The sequence below is a fragment of the Zingiber officinale genome, chromosome 5B, assembly GCF_018446385.1.
Source record: "Zingiber officinale cultivar Zhangliang chromosome 5B, Zo_v1.1, whole genome shotgun sequence".
NCBI classification, from domain to species: Eukaryota; Viridiplantae; Streptophyta; class Magnoliopsida; order Zingiberales; family Zingiberaceae; genus Zingiber; species Zingiber officinale.
Window position 1 is genome coordinate 5,925,833 of NC_055995.1, and position 16,936 is coordinate 5,942,768.

At 32.2% G+C, this 16,936-nt stretch overlaps 1 protein-coding gene across 1 annotated transcript; it reads right to left on the reverse strand.

The window, feature by feature from the left end:
• Positions 1–246: 246 nt before the first annotated feature.
• LOC121984009 (ATP-dependent DNA helicase 2 subunit KU70-like) lies at positions 247–16,585 on the reverse strand. The gene is made up of 19 exons (XM_042536761.1): positions 16,448–16,585; positions 16,277–16,354; positions 15,679–15,795; positions 14,808–14,922; positions 10,033–10,138; positions 9,819–9,936; positions 9,640–9,723; positions 9,492–9,550; positions 7,644–7,777; positions 7,486–7,529; positions 4,680–4,756; positions 4,034–4,181; positions 2,807–2,868; positions 2,351–2,411; positions 1,945–2,037; positions 1,745–1,865; positions 1,012–1,114; positions 713–905; positions 247–485 (listed from the first exon to the last, which is right to left on the reverse strand). The coding sequence occupies exons 1-19, from the start codon at positions 16,508–16,510 to the stop codon at positions 372–374; spliced, it is 1,890 nt and encodes a 629-aa protein (XP_042392695.1). The 5' UTR covers positions 16,511–16,585; the 3' UTR covers positions 247–371.
• Positions 16,586–16,936: the final 351 nt, after the last annotated feature.

The following is a 16,936-nucleotide window of genomic DNA, read 5'->3' on the forward strand; positions in this document are numbered from 1 at the left end:
AGCTGTTAAAAGTCTAATCCACAATGTTTAGTTTAATAACTTCTAAGCTCTTTCTAATTTGACCTCTTGAATTGAAATAGTTAGATCTACAAGCTATGGCTTTGTCTAGTTTCAGGGAGTTGACCAACTGAACCACTATTTAGTCAACTGTCTTTAATCAGATCAACCACATAGAATTTGGTCTCCTATGCCTAGCTAAATGGTCGAATCAACTAGTCTAGTCCAACTTGGAAGAACACTACCCTGTAAGTCCAAAATTTCATTGAATTCACCAGAAAACATCAAAGTGCAGGGAAGAGGGAGATTAACAAGAAAGAAAACTGCAATTTTCAGAACCTCATTTCATATTATGAACAGAAATCCAACCTTTGTTATTTCCCCATGTGAGTTAAAATCCTGCTAATCAAAGCATCTTTTTTCCCAGTCACTGGAAGGTTGTGTGCAGCCAGATAGAACTTCAAATCCACCACCGTTAGATCCTTTAGCTGCAAAAAAGTATATAAAAATAAATAAATAAATAATTATTACACTATATACTGAAGGCGACTAATTAATGATTTATTCTTATCGAGTAAATTCATGGAGAGACATTGCTCTGATTTGGACCCTTTGGTTGAGATGGTTCACAGATGGGTAATCAGTTACAAAGAGAAGTTAAGTTTGCTTTTCTAACAAAAACTGACATGAGACTATAAAATGGCACCACTTGTACCTTCCCATTTTCTGCAAGATCCTCCCAATCATACTTTGCACTCTCACCAGTGGCTTTGTTGGCTATCATTTTGCGTTTCCGAGTAGCCTCACTGCCGGAAGCTTTGGCAGCCATGTGTTCAGTTTCCTCCTGGTCATGGTTTTGTCCATAGACAGCAACTTTGAAATCTTCCAGCGCACGGAAAACTGTACGTCTGCATATAATATTAGGATTATATTATTGTCGTAAATGTGAAGTAAAGAAAATCAAGATTCACGAAGACATCCCTTGTGAAAAGTAACAAAACCAAATTAAGATACCTAGCCAATCCTAGTTCATCAGGCAGGGTTTCATCCTTGAAATCTGGCATCTCATCTTCATCCAGAGCTAAGACTTGCAGTAATCCATAATGTCTCTGCAAAGCTACAGTTAGGCAGAAAAATTGGCATCAAAATTCCTCAGAAGTCACAGTTAAGAGAATCGAATGAACTGTTATTTAGTACTTGAAATTCAACAACGATGTAACAGATCAATGGGCAGAGACCTTGGGGCAATTAGAGTAATCAGCCCTATTCATCTGTTTTAAAAGCATATGATGTGCTTAGTTCATTTGTTAATATCTATTCTATCAAGAAATAATGTACCATAATAAAACAAACATTAAAGAGATAAAGGAATGAATTCAGGATTGGTCCATCCACTTCGGTCAGATACTATCCTGGATTCTTCAAGCAAAACCTTGAAGTAAACTGGCACGTGCGAAGATTAGAAGATTTATTGTTTGGAGAAGGAGAATTAGACTTGGAAGTGAAAGGGTACCAGATTATTAAGCTACTGAAGTACCTAAGAATGGAAAATTTAGAACAGCACAATGGCAAATATAGGGCATATAATTAGCATCATAAGCTACCATGACACACAGACTAATCACTATTGATGTAAATACAGACCACTTTTATGCCAATGACAAATCCCAGTGAAGAACTGCTGACAATATAACAAAGCAAAATATGAGAAATCAATAAGCTTAGGGAAAAAATTAATGCACAGTACCAGGATTTGCAAATTGTAGCACTGAAAAATTTTCCAAGTTTATTTGCTTCATCAAAGCAGATGCTTTCTGGATCTGATCATCTGAGGCACGTGGTACAGCAGCATCAACACTTATGTGATACTGCAAGCTTACAAGAATGAAAATTTCATAGAAGTTAAATCAGATACGTGATAATCGATCAACCAGAAATTCTACTTGCCTGTTCAGCATCTCTAATATCATCAGAATATGGTAGATATATCATGTGCATTCCAGCAGGTTCGAGTTGACCTCCTGAATTTACTATCTCATCCTGCCCAGTTGGATTCATATTAGTAGGGGATATTTAAATTGAGAATTCCATTGTTAAACGGACTGACTTTTATGATAAAGTTTAAGATGATTATTTTAACTATCAACAGACATGCATTCTAAAAATCAGGCGAAATAGCAGAAAACAAGACATGCATAACAAGTTAACAACTATGCATAGCACTTAAGAAAAACCATATTGTCATATTGATCTCAACCAGAAGAAGAAATAACAAGTCCTGGATATCTTTATTAAGAATAGATTTCCAAAAAATAACACTGTGAGGTATACAATTGTGAATGGAAATTCTTACTTGTGCAACAAGTGCAACCAGTCGAGAACTGCTTGAGCTGCCGTAGAATGCAAGAGCAAACCTGGAAGCACGATGAGAAATTACCAAATGCAAATGTCATATTAAACAGTTTTAGCACAAGCACGAAGTCAAGCCCCTATTGGACAAAATAATAAGCATGAAAAAATAATAATCTATTTTGATCAACTCCATCAAAAATATACTAGATTTTGTTGTATAAGAATGGTACAAGTGCTTTCTTGTCAAACCACAAGATCAAGGTTTCTCCTAACAGTGTCTATTTTGACTTTGCATTTGTAATGAATTGAGATCGTTTAACAATTTTGGTAAATATGGATGATGATAAGAGGGTGATTTACAGACACCAATTTAACATGAATAATAAAAAGCATGATTTTCAAAAAAAAATCATTTTCACATTACAGAAAAACAGTATCTTAGAAAGTAGCTACATACCGTTTAAGATGTAGCATTGATCGATATAAAGCAATGAAAATGCGAGTGCTCCCAATGATTTCCTACATAGACCAAAACAAGTTGTTTTAGCTCAAATATAAAAGAAAATATAACAGTGCACATCATATATTAAAACCAAGTAAATGTTTGGTGGTTGAGTATTGATTCGGCGATTCCTAGCCAGAGTGGTTCAGAAATTGTAGTACCAACATTAGGCACACTCCCAACAGTGCCAAAATGAACTCGAGTTCTAATCTTATAATCCAATTCCACTTAGGTTATTAACTCCAAATACAAGTGATGCAACTTGAGAACTCACACCGCAAAATTTCAAACAACTAAACTCATCAAAGAGGACATATATTTCCCTGAACAAGTCAAGTAAATTGAAATTAGAAATTAGAAAGTCAACTAAATTGAAATTCTAAAGCAGCAAAGTTCCACAAATATAACAATCATCTTTACTAATGATAATGACTTATTAATAACAAAGCAAATATCCTGCATCGAATCATAACATAGATTTTGTAGCATCCTAATGAATCAACCCCTTGAAATTCTAAAACTCAAATTGAATAATGTTACTATGGCATATAGTATTGGAACTATTTTTTCACATATCTATAAATGTATCTCGGTGATCAATTTCTCTGGTTTGGCATCACCTCACCTTACAACTACTAGTGCACTATCTCCTCTTCCCCTCCCCTCACCTTTTTAAAGTGCTTCATCTACTCAAAGTTATCAGGAAATGAAATCAAAAAATAAATTATGACCTTATCTTTATCCTGTCTTGACAATATTGACTAAGATAACTGTGTATCAGTCAATACCAAAACGAAGACAATAATTTCAGCCATGACAACCTATATCAATTAATAATAAAACCCATGGAAGAAACCAATAGAGTGATTGTCATTAGGTATACAAAAGATAAAAAAAATATGCATATGTTTTTGCCTGAATTCTAGAGACATAGTTTGCATGTTCATAAACAAGTTAACAGAAACATCTTAGTTTTTTTGTGAGCATATGCAGGTTCAAACGAGTGCATATACAAGAAATTTGATGTCAGAAATCAATAAACCAAATCATAACATTGGATCTGCTTCCCTCTTACACAGGTGCACATTACAAAGTTTACTTGCAACCGGAATGCAATCTCACATCACCAATTGGGAAATAAATGTTTGACAAAATCTTGACAAAAATGGAGTGCAATGATACCTCATCAGTTGGAAAAATAAATGTAGATGGCCTCAAATTATGGTAATCTTTTAAACAATCGATGGGCTTGAACCCCAAAAGACGAAGGTGGTAATTTGAAACCTTCTTGATTTCAGATATCTGATCCGCTGAGAAGAGAACTCTCTGGCTGCAATTATCACAAGGTTATGGGCCACAAAACTAGATGCACTAGAAATAATTTCTAAGAACTTTCAAATACATACAAGCAATTATGTAAACAAGAATTGCACAACTAGAACTAAAATAAATCTAAGGTCTGCAAATTTTACAAAATTCTACTTAACTTTATTCATGAAAATATGGAAGACTCATTTTCATGTCTGAACATGAATCTCCAAATCTTAAAATTTGCAAAGGGGATCTGGTTGATAGATGATATTACCATGTGAAATTGCATTTCCAGGCATGCCATTTACATAAAATTATTATGGATTTTGACATATCAGGTTATAATATAATGATACAAGTCGTCTATTAAATTTACGTGCATATAAGAATAGCCCAACATCTATTTTGTAAATGATGATGTAAGTAAATAGCTCAGGAAATACATAAGAGATCTGTGAGCATGCAGTAGAGAAAAGGCACTTCTATTAACAAACAGGGGGGAAGAAATGATACTAACTTCTTGTAAGAGTGGAAAAGTTTAGGTCGTCCCTCAATTAAAGCACCAGTGTCAGCACAGATTAAGGACTTCTCTATCTGGCAAATTATGTCGCATCTATAGCATCATAACATTGTACCAAAAATAACAGGATGTGACACATAATAAGTAACATGCTGAATACAAACATGCCCTATTTGAAAACAAATGAATTGATATAAGCTAAAGCATATATATTAGAATAATTAATGGTGTCATTTTGTTGGATTTGATTTTGATGGGCAAACTGAAGTTCAGCTATTCAACTTGGAAAGTGATGTAACACAATAGTACATGCTTTTTTTTTTAAAGAAAGAGATGGTGCTGCTTCATGATCTTAGGCCGCATTAAGATGTGCAAAATTGCACTAGCCCAATACCAATCTATGAGATGGGAACCTGGCATACAAATTGAGATGAACCAATCCAGAAACCCTGAAGAGAAGGAAATTCCTTTAGGAATCAATCCTATTATTTACTTCAGACCCAATTTACTGCTATTTACTTATATCACAAGGTGATTCACATGATGAAGCTCCTATATATGTGGACTAGATTCTCAAGGTAATGCCATTTCAATTGCTTTCCTTCTCAGTGTTATCTCTTAATAGTTATCTAATAACAAATGAAATGGTCTAGTATCACATCTGGCATATTGATTACGGAAATTAGCTGATGCATATCCATATTAACCTTAAAAAAGTTTTATAATCAAATGAAGCATATTCTACGATGAACACCCAAACATAACCCATTTAGCAGCCGTGAACAAAAGGTGCATATAAGTACCAAATGTGCATGGTGAATAGCACAGTCATAGTATGTGGTGCTGCATATGCTTATGTTAAATGTCACTCATCAAAACAATAATGAATGAGTAATGATATTACAGTCCCTCAATAATCTCGGTTTGATTGCTGATGAGGAAACAAAGGACATTACAATCAGTGTTATTGACAATGTAACAATCTGGGAGTCAATTATTTAACTTGATTTCGTTCACTTGTCAATTAGCCAATTACATCTTAAAACTCACCATTTCCATCTTTCAAAATCAGTTATTTGGTAATATCTATGCCATCAAATACCAGAGTACTTAAGACTAAAAATATGACCTAAAGAACATTTGATTGAAAAGAATGGTATAAAGTTCATCACACAAACAAATCATTAAAAAAATACAAAATTTGCATTGTGAATATCTTTAGGTAACATATGGGCAGTGTATGAGATTGGTTTAACAGGAAGTGAATTTGCTTATTTTAATTTCCTCAAGAAATTGTGCTTCATTAAACTTCATATTCAAAATTTAATTTATGGTCCCTTATCATATTGAACAAAGACAAACAAAAAGAACCTTGAACAAGAAAAAACATAAAACAATCTATCAATGCTCAGAATAAACAAAGAACATAAGGGAACAATGAAAATTTTTAACTAATGAACTCATCTCCTGATATACTACAATGTAGTTAAAACTTGCAACATTTAAAAACCACAACTAACATAAAAGAAGGCTAGAGGTCAGATTAGCTAGAATGTTCTTTTGTTCTTTTCACTGAACATTATTGATTTAGCTTGTCCTCTATTTATGTATAAATTATACCAGTAGTCTGATATTTTAGTTTTTATAATTAATTACATTCAGATTTTTATGTTTTGTAATTATGTAAGTAATGAACAAAAAATTGACTCAGCGATTCAATATTAATGGTTAATTAATTTATTTGAAATATTCAAATAATATTTAGGATATCAGTGTCATTAAAAACATATTAATAAAGTAGCCTACAAACATTTCAATATATATGTACACAGTATAGACAGTTTCAAATAACATAAATTGCTATTTTCAGATATTTGTTTACATTTAAAAAGTATAATTGGACCTACATTTTATCAATGTTATTTAATTTTATGAATAAATGCTGCTATGGGAGTTATAATTGAATATATATATATATATATACCCCGTGGGCATCCGGTGTGCGCGACTGAGTGCACACTGGGCGCCCAGAAGTGAACATGAAATTTTTTACTCATTAAAAGCAAATTTTCACAGTATTGATATATTTTTTGTATACTAATTTACTTTGCCAAGTTATTTTAATCTCATTATATATATATATATTGTAGAATTCAAGTATCATCAATAATTTACTACTGAGATTAAAATAACTTGGCAAAGTAAATTAGTAAACAAAAAATATATCAATAGTGTGAAAACTTGCTTTTAATGAGTAAAAAATTGCATGTTCTATATTTTTTGTTTAAGTTTTATATGTAAATATTTGTTACAAATTAATATTTTTACACATGTTGATCATATATATATTACTGTTTAAAAAAAAAAAGAAAAAGAAGTAAATTTGTTGCACACTTTGAGAACACCTTGACAAAGAAAAATAATGTTAAAAATGAAAAGATGAAATGAATGATTAAATACTATGATTAGACTAAAAAGGTTGCAGTCAGCAGTATATATTTTTGACCAGCTGATAGTAAGGAGAATGGAAGAGAAAAAGGTCTCCTTGCAAAAAGAAACAACAGATGGGATCACAATTTGGAAAAGAATTAAAATTGGACTTCTTTTTGTCCTTACTTATTTGCCCTTATCTAATTAAATGTACTTAGAAATATAGCAAGTACAACTTACTGAACTTTGAGTGATTAAATTATTTAATAGCTATATTCCTCAATGTGAGGATTGTAACCGTGACAAGTAAACTTGTAAAGTTGATTAAAAATGAAAAGAACCAATGACAAAGACCTCTGTATTTGCTAGATACCTTCAGTGGAAGATTAGTTACAGAATCAAGCCATATAGTTGCCCCTAAAAAGAGAAAGTAGCATCCATCTTAGTGAGAAGACATAGAGCATGACAATGGTTAATACTATAATATGATCAAGAATATTAGAGCATTTTAGGAAACTGACGATGGTGTACCTGGCAAAGTAGGACGGATTAAAGCATAAGTATTCACTTGAATAGAGATTCCATTTATTATGGAAAATGTAAGTGTTCTAACTTTTCGCTTGTTAAAAATTCTTTTTCTCAACTGATCTTTCATATCCATCAACCTGAATTATACATCCACAGAAAAGAATATGATGCCTGCCAGAAATTGAATGGTTTGTGCCTTGTGTTTCAATTAAAATCTTTCTTCCATAAAGCAAATAACAATTCTGGGCCTTTGTGAGTTAAAGGAAGATAAAAGTCAGAAACAATAAAAAAGGCAATTTATCAAGGGAACTAGATAGATAAAGCTGCAAATCCCAAGCATTCCTATCAGAATAAAACATCATTACAAACATTAAAAAAAGCATGAAGAAACTAGAACCTAGTCAATAACGACACTAATTATTAGCATAGAAGTTAGAACAACATAACTGGAACTTTCCTTTACATGGTTCAACCCAAAAAATTGTTCAAATGCAGTTTAACCTGAGAGGTGAGTGCATAGCATTACAATTATCATGTTTTCCCTGCACGAGCACGCTTATACAAAATAGCATGTGATTAGATATACCACAATATAGTTTTAAAAGAAAGTCTTTAGCAAACAAAAAATGCAATTTCCAAAGATAAGTAAAGACAGTTTAAATTCAAGCTGGGTATAGGCATTTGAAGTACTCCTATGCAATCAGTCAAAGCATGCACATCATAGAGCTTGTGATGTGAATTGTGTTTGATCTATGCTTGAGAGATTATTGAAAACATGATCTGAAATCTCAGATTGTGCTGAGAAATATGATCGAAACACATTGCTCCGGTAACTTACCAAAACTTCGATACTGAAGGGTATGATAATCTCTCTCGTGCTCACTGTGCCTATGAGTACATGTTGTATAGACACTTAGCATGCCATTGTACGTTATGACACATAACAAAATAAATTCAAGATTTTCTTTCTTTTACCTTACTTTTCTACATTTATAATTCAATTAATTATCTAATTCTTACAAGTAATCATGTTAAATTAAATAGGATTATACACGTCAAACATATATGAATTTATCTTGGCACATATTGAAATAAAAAGTAAATAAAATTGTTTTAAATTAATTAATAATTGACATAATCTTATTCAAATAAAAAACTAAGTAAAAGAGGATTAAATAAGTAAATATCATCTCAATTCAACTCAGCATGCCGACATTCTTGAACGTAGAATATCAACATGGAATCATATGATAAATAAATTCAATTAATTATCTAATTGCTATAGTTTTATTTTCAAAGTAACAGAACTAAGCGAATAACTATTAAAGAATAAAGTTTCAACATGCTTTGATGTATGCAAAATGTCGGCACAACATAGTGTTGCACCTATATCTTTCTAGTCAAAGACCAAACATCCGCATAAAATGGTACTTTAAACCTTTGTTCCTTTTTTTTCTCTTTCTCAATCTCTTTTATCCATTCACCTTTAATTTTGCCATTAGAACCATACATCAGCACTCCAACACGATACTAGTATTATACCATTCTGATCAAAGACTGAAACTGCATTATGATTGAAGATTTTGAACCCTGAAACCAGCAAGGATAGACAACAAGTACCAGCCAACTCAGAAATGAAAACAAGCAAGAAGAATGTATTCTCCACATATAGGCATGATAACTAAAAAATTGGTACTTACAAGTTCATCATTCTAGATTGACTGATTATAAAAAGAAAAGTTTTACAAAAGATGTTTACGATTAATAATCAAATATGTGATACACAGCTACAAAATCGTACAAGTGCTAACAGAAACTACTGGATAATTACGTGTAAATTCTAGAGCTTACTTTTCATTTGCAGATGGCAAGTACTGGACTAGTTCATCACCCTCCAATCCAATCATTTCCTACCATAAGAAAAATAAATCCAGCATAAAATGACTTTAAAAATAATAAATAATACAGAAAAGTTTTTATTTTGACATTACTGACATACAGCATAAAATTTGGATAAGTTGAACTCCTCATCTAAACTACCCAGTGGAAGAAGCTCGAGTGAGATGCCTAAGTCTTTTGCATCCTTGGAAAACAATAATGAAGATTATTTCATAATTTATTTTCAAAGATACACCATTAACTAACCACATATAAATGCAAATACATAATGTCCAATACTTCTGCACGCTGTAAGGTTGTTCTAATCATGTCTGCTTTTATGGCACCTGTCATACTTCCAAATGGATCATCTTCATTAGTAAAAATAAGAATTCTCTTACTAGCAGTTTTGGCAGAGCTGGCAGAAAAAAGAACTAGTCAGCAGAGAAGTTGAAAGAAATAATCAGTAATGATGTTTATGGTGAAAAATCAGTCAATTAAGTGTAGGTCCTACCCCTTGCGCAACAGTGCCTGTGCAACCCAAAGAGCATTATACAAAGAATTATCTCTAGATCCAGGTAAAATTCCATACCGACTTCCAATATTGTTCATAAATATGTCTGCCATATAATAGAGGTGTCAGCATAATATAAGTCAGAAGAGCCACACTTCTCAAATGCTACGGATGATGTTATCAATCAAAATTCCATGCAATCTAGAATTAATTCAGGAAATTTTATGGTTTAACCAACATATCAAACAAATTGCAATGCAGAAGTATTAAGGAAAAGTTTAGAACAACAGATAATTAAGTCCATCTGTCTGCTTCTTGAATCTTGACAACTAATCTACAATTATCTCCTTCCTCTTCTAACAATAGGAAGGAATCAGTTACATTTTGTAGATCAACTGATAGATTATCAGATTCCTTATGGATTTTTTTTAATATATCTAACTTATTAGATTTAAATGCCACAATAAAAATTAACCTCAAATTGTCCACAACCCTATATGTTTCAGCTCTATGCTTGATTAAATATAGCAACTACATGTAAGTTGCAATACTTATAAGCTCATAGTTTTTTTCTCTCTTTTCCTCTTTTGAGGGTCTTACTCTTAGGTATGTTATGCCTAAAAGGAACCTTGCTTTTTGCATAACATACAATCAACTGCCTCTTGAGTATTTGGACTGTGAAAGTGCACCTTAATAGCAATTGCTTGCTAAAAAGAACGAAGTGGAAAGTACACAAACTTACCTTGCCATCCAATAACCTCAACTTGCCTACAGTCAAAGTATCCCAATACAGAGCAATTTTCTCCTGTACAGTACCCACACTAAAAGATACTAGAAAAACCACGATACAAGAAACTTAACTCCAAACCCAATTAACCATCTCTCAACTCTTGTATTTCAAAATCCAACTGGGAATTTATATATAAGGTAGCATAAAAGTAGGGAGAGTAAAAATGTTGAGTTTTGACCTACTATGGACTGAGCAGAGGACAGTATAAACTTATGGTCAAATTTCACTTTCAATACCATGAATTCAAGAGGGGAAAAAAAAGGTGAACAATGGTTTGAATGACCTTTCCTCATGAAATATCCTCCTCAGTTCGTACAACTAAATTTTAAGCCCGTCATGGCCGGTCCCAAGCCAGGATGAGAAAGGGTGAGGGTTGCATTAGGTTGTCGCAAATGTTCAATGAATGAAACCATTAAACTATTGTGATAATGCTAAGTTGTTGCACGAAAGGAACGCGTTGCAGGATCTGACGGTAACATTTCAGCAAGGACCTCAACATCTCCATGAAAACTCGAATGTAGTGTTAAATATACAAGAGTTCGTGTTGCAGGGTCCGAATGTAATGAATCTACAAGGACCGCTACAACTTCATGAGAACTTGAGTGTAGTGTTCTCACACCATGGATTAAATAAGAACAAATATTATATGAAAACTAATGGTCTAAGATTTGAAACATGAAATATAAGAACGCTAATTGGTAAAACAATGGAGGTAGTAGATACGATGATTAAGAAAAAAAATAGTATTTTGTATATACAAGAGTCAAAATGGGTAGAAGAGAAGGAAAAAATGAAAAAGAACTCGGCTTTTAAGTTATAGTACAGAGGAAGGAGTAAAATAAGAAATTAAGTGGCTATTGTTGTAGATACTTCGTTAAAGGATGAAGTTGTAGTAGTTAGAAAGGGAATATGATTATAGCTTTTAAGATAGTAGTGGCGAAAGAAACTATTAACGTAATTAGCATATATGCACCTCAAGTAGGATTGGATAAAGACATCAAATCAAAGTATTGGAACGACCTAAATGAGTTATTACAAAACATTCTGTCAAACAAAACAATTTTTATAGGAGGATATATAAATGAGCATGTCAGAATGAAAAAATGAGGAATATGATAGGTGCATGAGAGTTATAAGTTTGAAATAAGAAATGAAAAAGAAAAATTTATATTGAATTTTGCGATAGCATATAACCTTATACTAGCTAATATATTTTTTTACGAAAAGAGAAAAACACTTGGTCAAGTTCAAAAGTGAGAATAATAAATCACAAATTGACTTTCTTATTCTTAGGAAGAAAGATAGAAAGATTTATAAAGATTGGAAGTACCCAACATAAGTTAGTAGTATTGGATATACGCTTTAAGCATATTATCAATAAAAATAAAATATGCACGACTCCTAGATTAAGTGGTGGAAATTAAAGGATGAGAAGCAAAACATATTTAAGGAGATGATAACAATACAAACATTAAAAGAAATATACGACAACTAGAATACAACATGGGATAAGATGATATCAAAGTTGAAAATAGTAATAAGAGTATACTCGGTGAGTCAAAGAAACATACACCACCAAAGTAAAAAATGTTGGTGGTGAAATGAGAAAGTAGAGGAGAAAGTGGAAGAAAAACGAACAGACACCTATAAGGCATTATATACTTGTAAGAACCAGAAAACTTTAAAAAATATACAATAATCAAGAAGGAAGTTAAGAAACTAGGGATTGAAGCAAAAAAGAAACTTTTGAACGCTTATATCAAAAATTAAATAAAAAAGAAAGAAAGAAACATTTACATAATAGCTTTAAGAGAGGAAGACAAGAGATCTAATCTAAATAAAATGTATTAAAAAAGAATGCAATCGGATACTAGTAAATGATGAAGAAAAATAAAAGATCGGTTGTTGAGGTATTTTTATCAACTTTCTAATAAAAGTTTAGGTGACCAGCTTAACTTAGATAATTTAAGTATGTTAAATGAGTATAGAAATTTAAATTTTCATTGTAGAATTCAAACTTTTGAACAAACTTTAAATGGAATACAAAATGGAGAAATAGTTGAACTAGATGATATTCCAATAGAGGTATAGAAATGCTTAGGGCAACAAGAATTGAATGGCTTAGATATTATTAACTTGATATTGAAAACAAAAAAATTGTCTGATCAATCAAGGGTAAATACTCTAATTCTCTTATGTAAGAACAAAGGAGACATATAAAATTGTGCAAACTATAAGGGTATTAAATTAATAAGCCATACTATGAAATTTTAGGAAAGAGTAATAGGAAAAAAGATTAAGGAATGAGGCCACGGTGATTGAAAATTAATTTGGATTCATACGTCAACAATAAAAGTTATACATCTTCTTAGGCAACTAATTGAAAAGTATCGGGGACAAAAGCAAGATCTACACATGGTATTCGTTGAACTAAAAAAATCTTATGATAGAGTCTTTCCAAAATTATATGAAAAATTCTAAAAAAGATAAGTGTTAATGTAATATATATTGAACTAATTAAGAATATGTATAAGGATGTAACGATAAGAATGAAGACTTTCTGAAGTGTTTCCTATAAAGATAAGATTACATCAATTAGCAGCTCTAAGTCCCTATCTTTATACTCTAATGATGAGCGAACTCATTGGACGCATCCAAGACACGGTACCATGTGCATGTTGTTTACAGATGATATTATTTTGTTAGATGAAACACGTAAATGAGTAAATGTTAAACTCGAATCTTGGCAAGAAACTGGAAGTAAAAGGTTTTAGGTTTAATAGAGTAAACATAGAATATTTAAAATTTAAATTTAATAATATTAAACGTAATCAGACAATTTTTAAGATAGAAGATGACAAGTTATTTGGAACTTTAAGTATTTAGGATCTTTTTTAAAAGGATGGAGAGATTGAGAGATGTCTTCCAATAAATACAAACAATTGAAATGGAGGAAAGCGTCAAGTGTTTTATGTGATCATAAAGTATCTTTAAAACTTAAAGAGAAGTTCTACAAAACGGCAGTTTAACATTCTATATCATATGGAACTGAATGTTGGGCTACGACTTGAGCACATGAGCAGAAGATGAGAGTTGCTGAGATAAAGATGTTAAGGTGGATGTGAACATACAAGGATGGATAAGATAAAAAATGAAAACATTAGGGAGAAAGTAGGGTTGCATATATTGAGGAAAAACTCTGAGAGACCCATTTAAACGACCAATATGTGTGTGGACCTTCTATGTTATAGGGAGATGGTAGGGACATGTCAAAAAATGTTTTAGTTAGGCGATGTGAACCTATGACAAATATACATATTAAACGAGGAAAACTAAAAAAGACTTGATTAGCAACAATAAAACAAGATAAAATTTATTTAAATATAGATGATATAGTAGGGGATAGAGCTCAATAGCATAGAAGAATTTTTATAGCCGACCCAACCTAATGGGATAAGACTTGGTTGTTGTTGTATTTGCTTAATTGGCATGAAATCTACATCTTTACAACTTGTCACTATAATGCTTTGGCAAAGAACATTTGGTTAGACTCAGAGTAATTGCACTTGTCCAAATCTTACTTCATTTAATAGATAAGTAGATTCTCATCTATGTTAATTTTATCAAAGATATTGATTTACAACTGATATGCTATTTTTGTTTAAGGAAAAAATTGACACTTTGTACATCCTAGATATGTGACACTTACACAATCTCACCAACTTCCCTATAAGCAAACTCTGTTCGGCATAATCTTCTAGGTATCAGATATAATAATAACAAATGAAGTGGAATTCAAATGTACATGATAAAAAATTATAGCAGGTCATGACTCATAAATATTAAAACAGACAACTCTATTAGCATTAAATATTCCCTTCAATGTTTTCTTAAGCGCATACATGCACCAAAATATTTTGAACTGATGCATCAAATATTATTTAGAATAGGCAACCATGTTGTAGTTAGGCAATACAATGCCTACTTTCTATACTGGAAAACTCTTTAATCAACTTTGCAGTAGGTTGATCAAGGAAATCACTCTCTTCGACATTGAAGACATACACACCATTAAGATCTTGTAGGTTTTTCTTTTCTTTCTGCAAGAAAGTAGCAAATGAAGGATTGCAAGGTTAGTCGTCAGTAATGTGATGAAAAGATTGAACATCAAAAAGTTCCAAATAACAACAAGCAATAACTCAAGCTTGGCTATGTTAATCAAGTTTATTAGTATGGACGTCAATGATGCAAGAATAATTACATAGAGCAACATATATCATATCCAACAGAAATCCTCAAGTGGAAAAAAAAGGAGGATATTTGTTATAATGTATAGGCAGGCTGTACTTTAAATAAATTGATAGGAAAATACAAATTTATTCAGACTCATTTCACCTATATCCTTCTATTTGACAATACATAATAATAATAATAATAATAATAATACATTTCTTCCCATGTATCTATGTTTTTCTGATTCATTTTGATCTTTCTAGCCTCTAGATTAATAATAATAATAATAATAAACATACATTTCTTCCCATGTATCTATGTTTTTCTGATTCATTTTGATCTTTCTAGCCTCTAGATTCATAATACTTAATCAAAGATTATGAGCGGAAAAGAAATCTAATTGAAAAGTTAATTATCCATTTTTGGCAATCAAAGAACAATTTATAGACAAAATATTAAGTCTAAATAACAATCATATTTTCTGAAAGGTAGTAATAAAGAGATAAACTAACAAATGTTTATATTTTGATGGAAATAGTCATTGCATGGTATTCAGATGGTTCTTGCGGTCCCAATGTTGATTGAAACAGTCATGAACAAAAAAAATAGCAAAAATCACTTACAGTGTTAAAGAAGCAAAGAGCAACTTCATCGTTTAATCTATTGATTATTTGGGACTTCAAAGATTGAGAAATGCAGTCTATTACAACATGGAAATAAGTCCCATTTTCCGCATTATCCTGCAAGTAACATGAGTTAAGACATCATCTTCCAATAAAGGAACAAAAACAAGCTTTCATCTGCAGTAAATTTGTCCAGATCATCAAGAATACAATAAGAGATAAGAAATTCGTAGTATGAAATTTTTCTACCATGGAATGCATACCCATGAGAAGCATTTCTATCTATCTAGTTTCAACTAACTAATTATCCAAACAGGCACAATGCACATCACAAACTGAAACACTGTTCAATGGTGAAGATTTTAGCGAGGGGTTATCGCTCGACTTCTTCACGCTTATCGTCATTTTCATAAAAATTATTCTCAAAGGAGGAATTGTTTTACTTTGAAGCTATTCTAGTAATCGAAAAAAAAGTTTGTTTTCTTTATCTCCGTAATTATTCTGCCTAAACTTCAAAAATACCAAAAAACAACGTGCATTCAGTATAATAGTATACGAGCAGGAAACAGAGAAGAGTCGATGATAGGGAGGAGCTCACGGGAGCGGTAGCAGGGGCGAACATTTTAGGGGACGCATCGATGAGATAGACCGCGAGATCCTTAGTGGCTTCCTTCTCCTGAAGATCATTTGCAGCAAGGAAACATGGAAAACCATGAAATCGCACACGAACTGACAGATAAATGCGAGGAACACAGACGGATCGCTTTACCTCATGGAACTCGGCGTCAGAATCTGAGTCGTCGCGGAAGATGCCCTCGGGGTCCAAATCCATGGCGAGGAGAGCGAGAGAGAGCTACGAGGGTTTCAACTTTCGAACGGTGTCCAGTGCGGTCTCCCTCTGCCTTCCGAAGGAAGACAAAGCGAAGACTCAGAAGTAGACGTGGCAATCGGTACGGCCGCCCCACCAGAGTGCGTGGCCGTTGGGCCCGGGTCACGGCGGGCCTACCCGATTTTTTGTTTTTTAAAAAAATAATCACTTTTTCCATTTTGCCTTGTGTAGTTTATATAACATCTGACCCATTTTATTTTGTAAAATATAGATAAAATACCTCCTAATCTTATTTATTCGTTTATTCAATTAATAGTTTATTTCATAAAATTTAATGAGTTATAGAATGCTAATGAGTTAATTCCACCCTTCTTTCAATTGAAGCAAAGTTAGCTATCTAATTTTTAACAATTTAGATGCCCTATATTC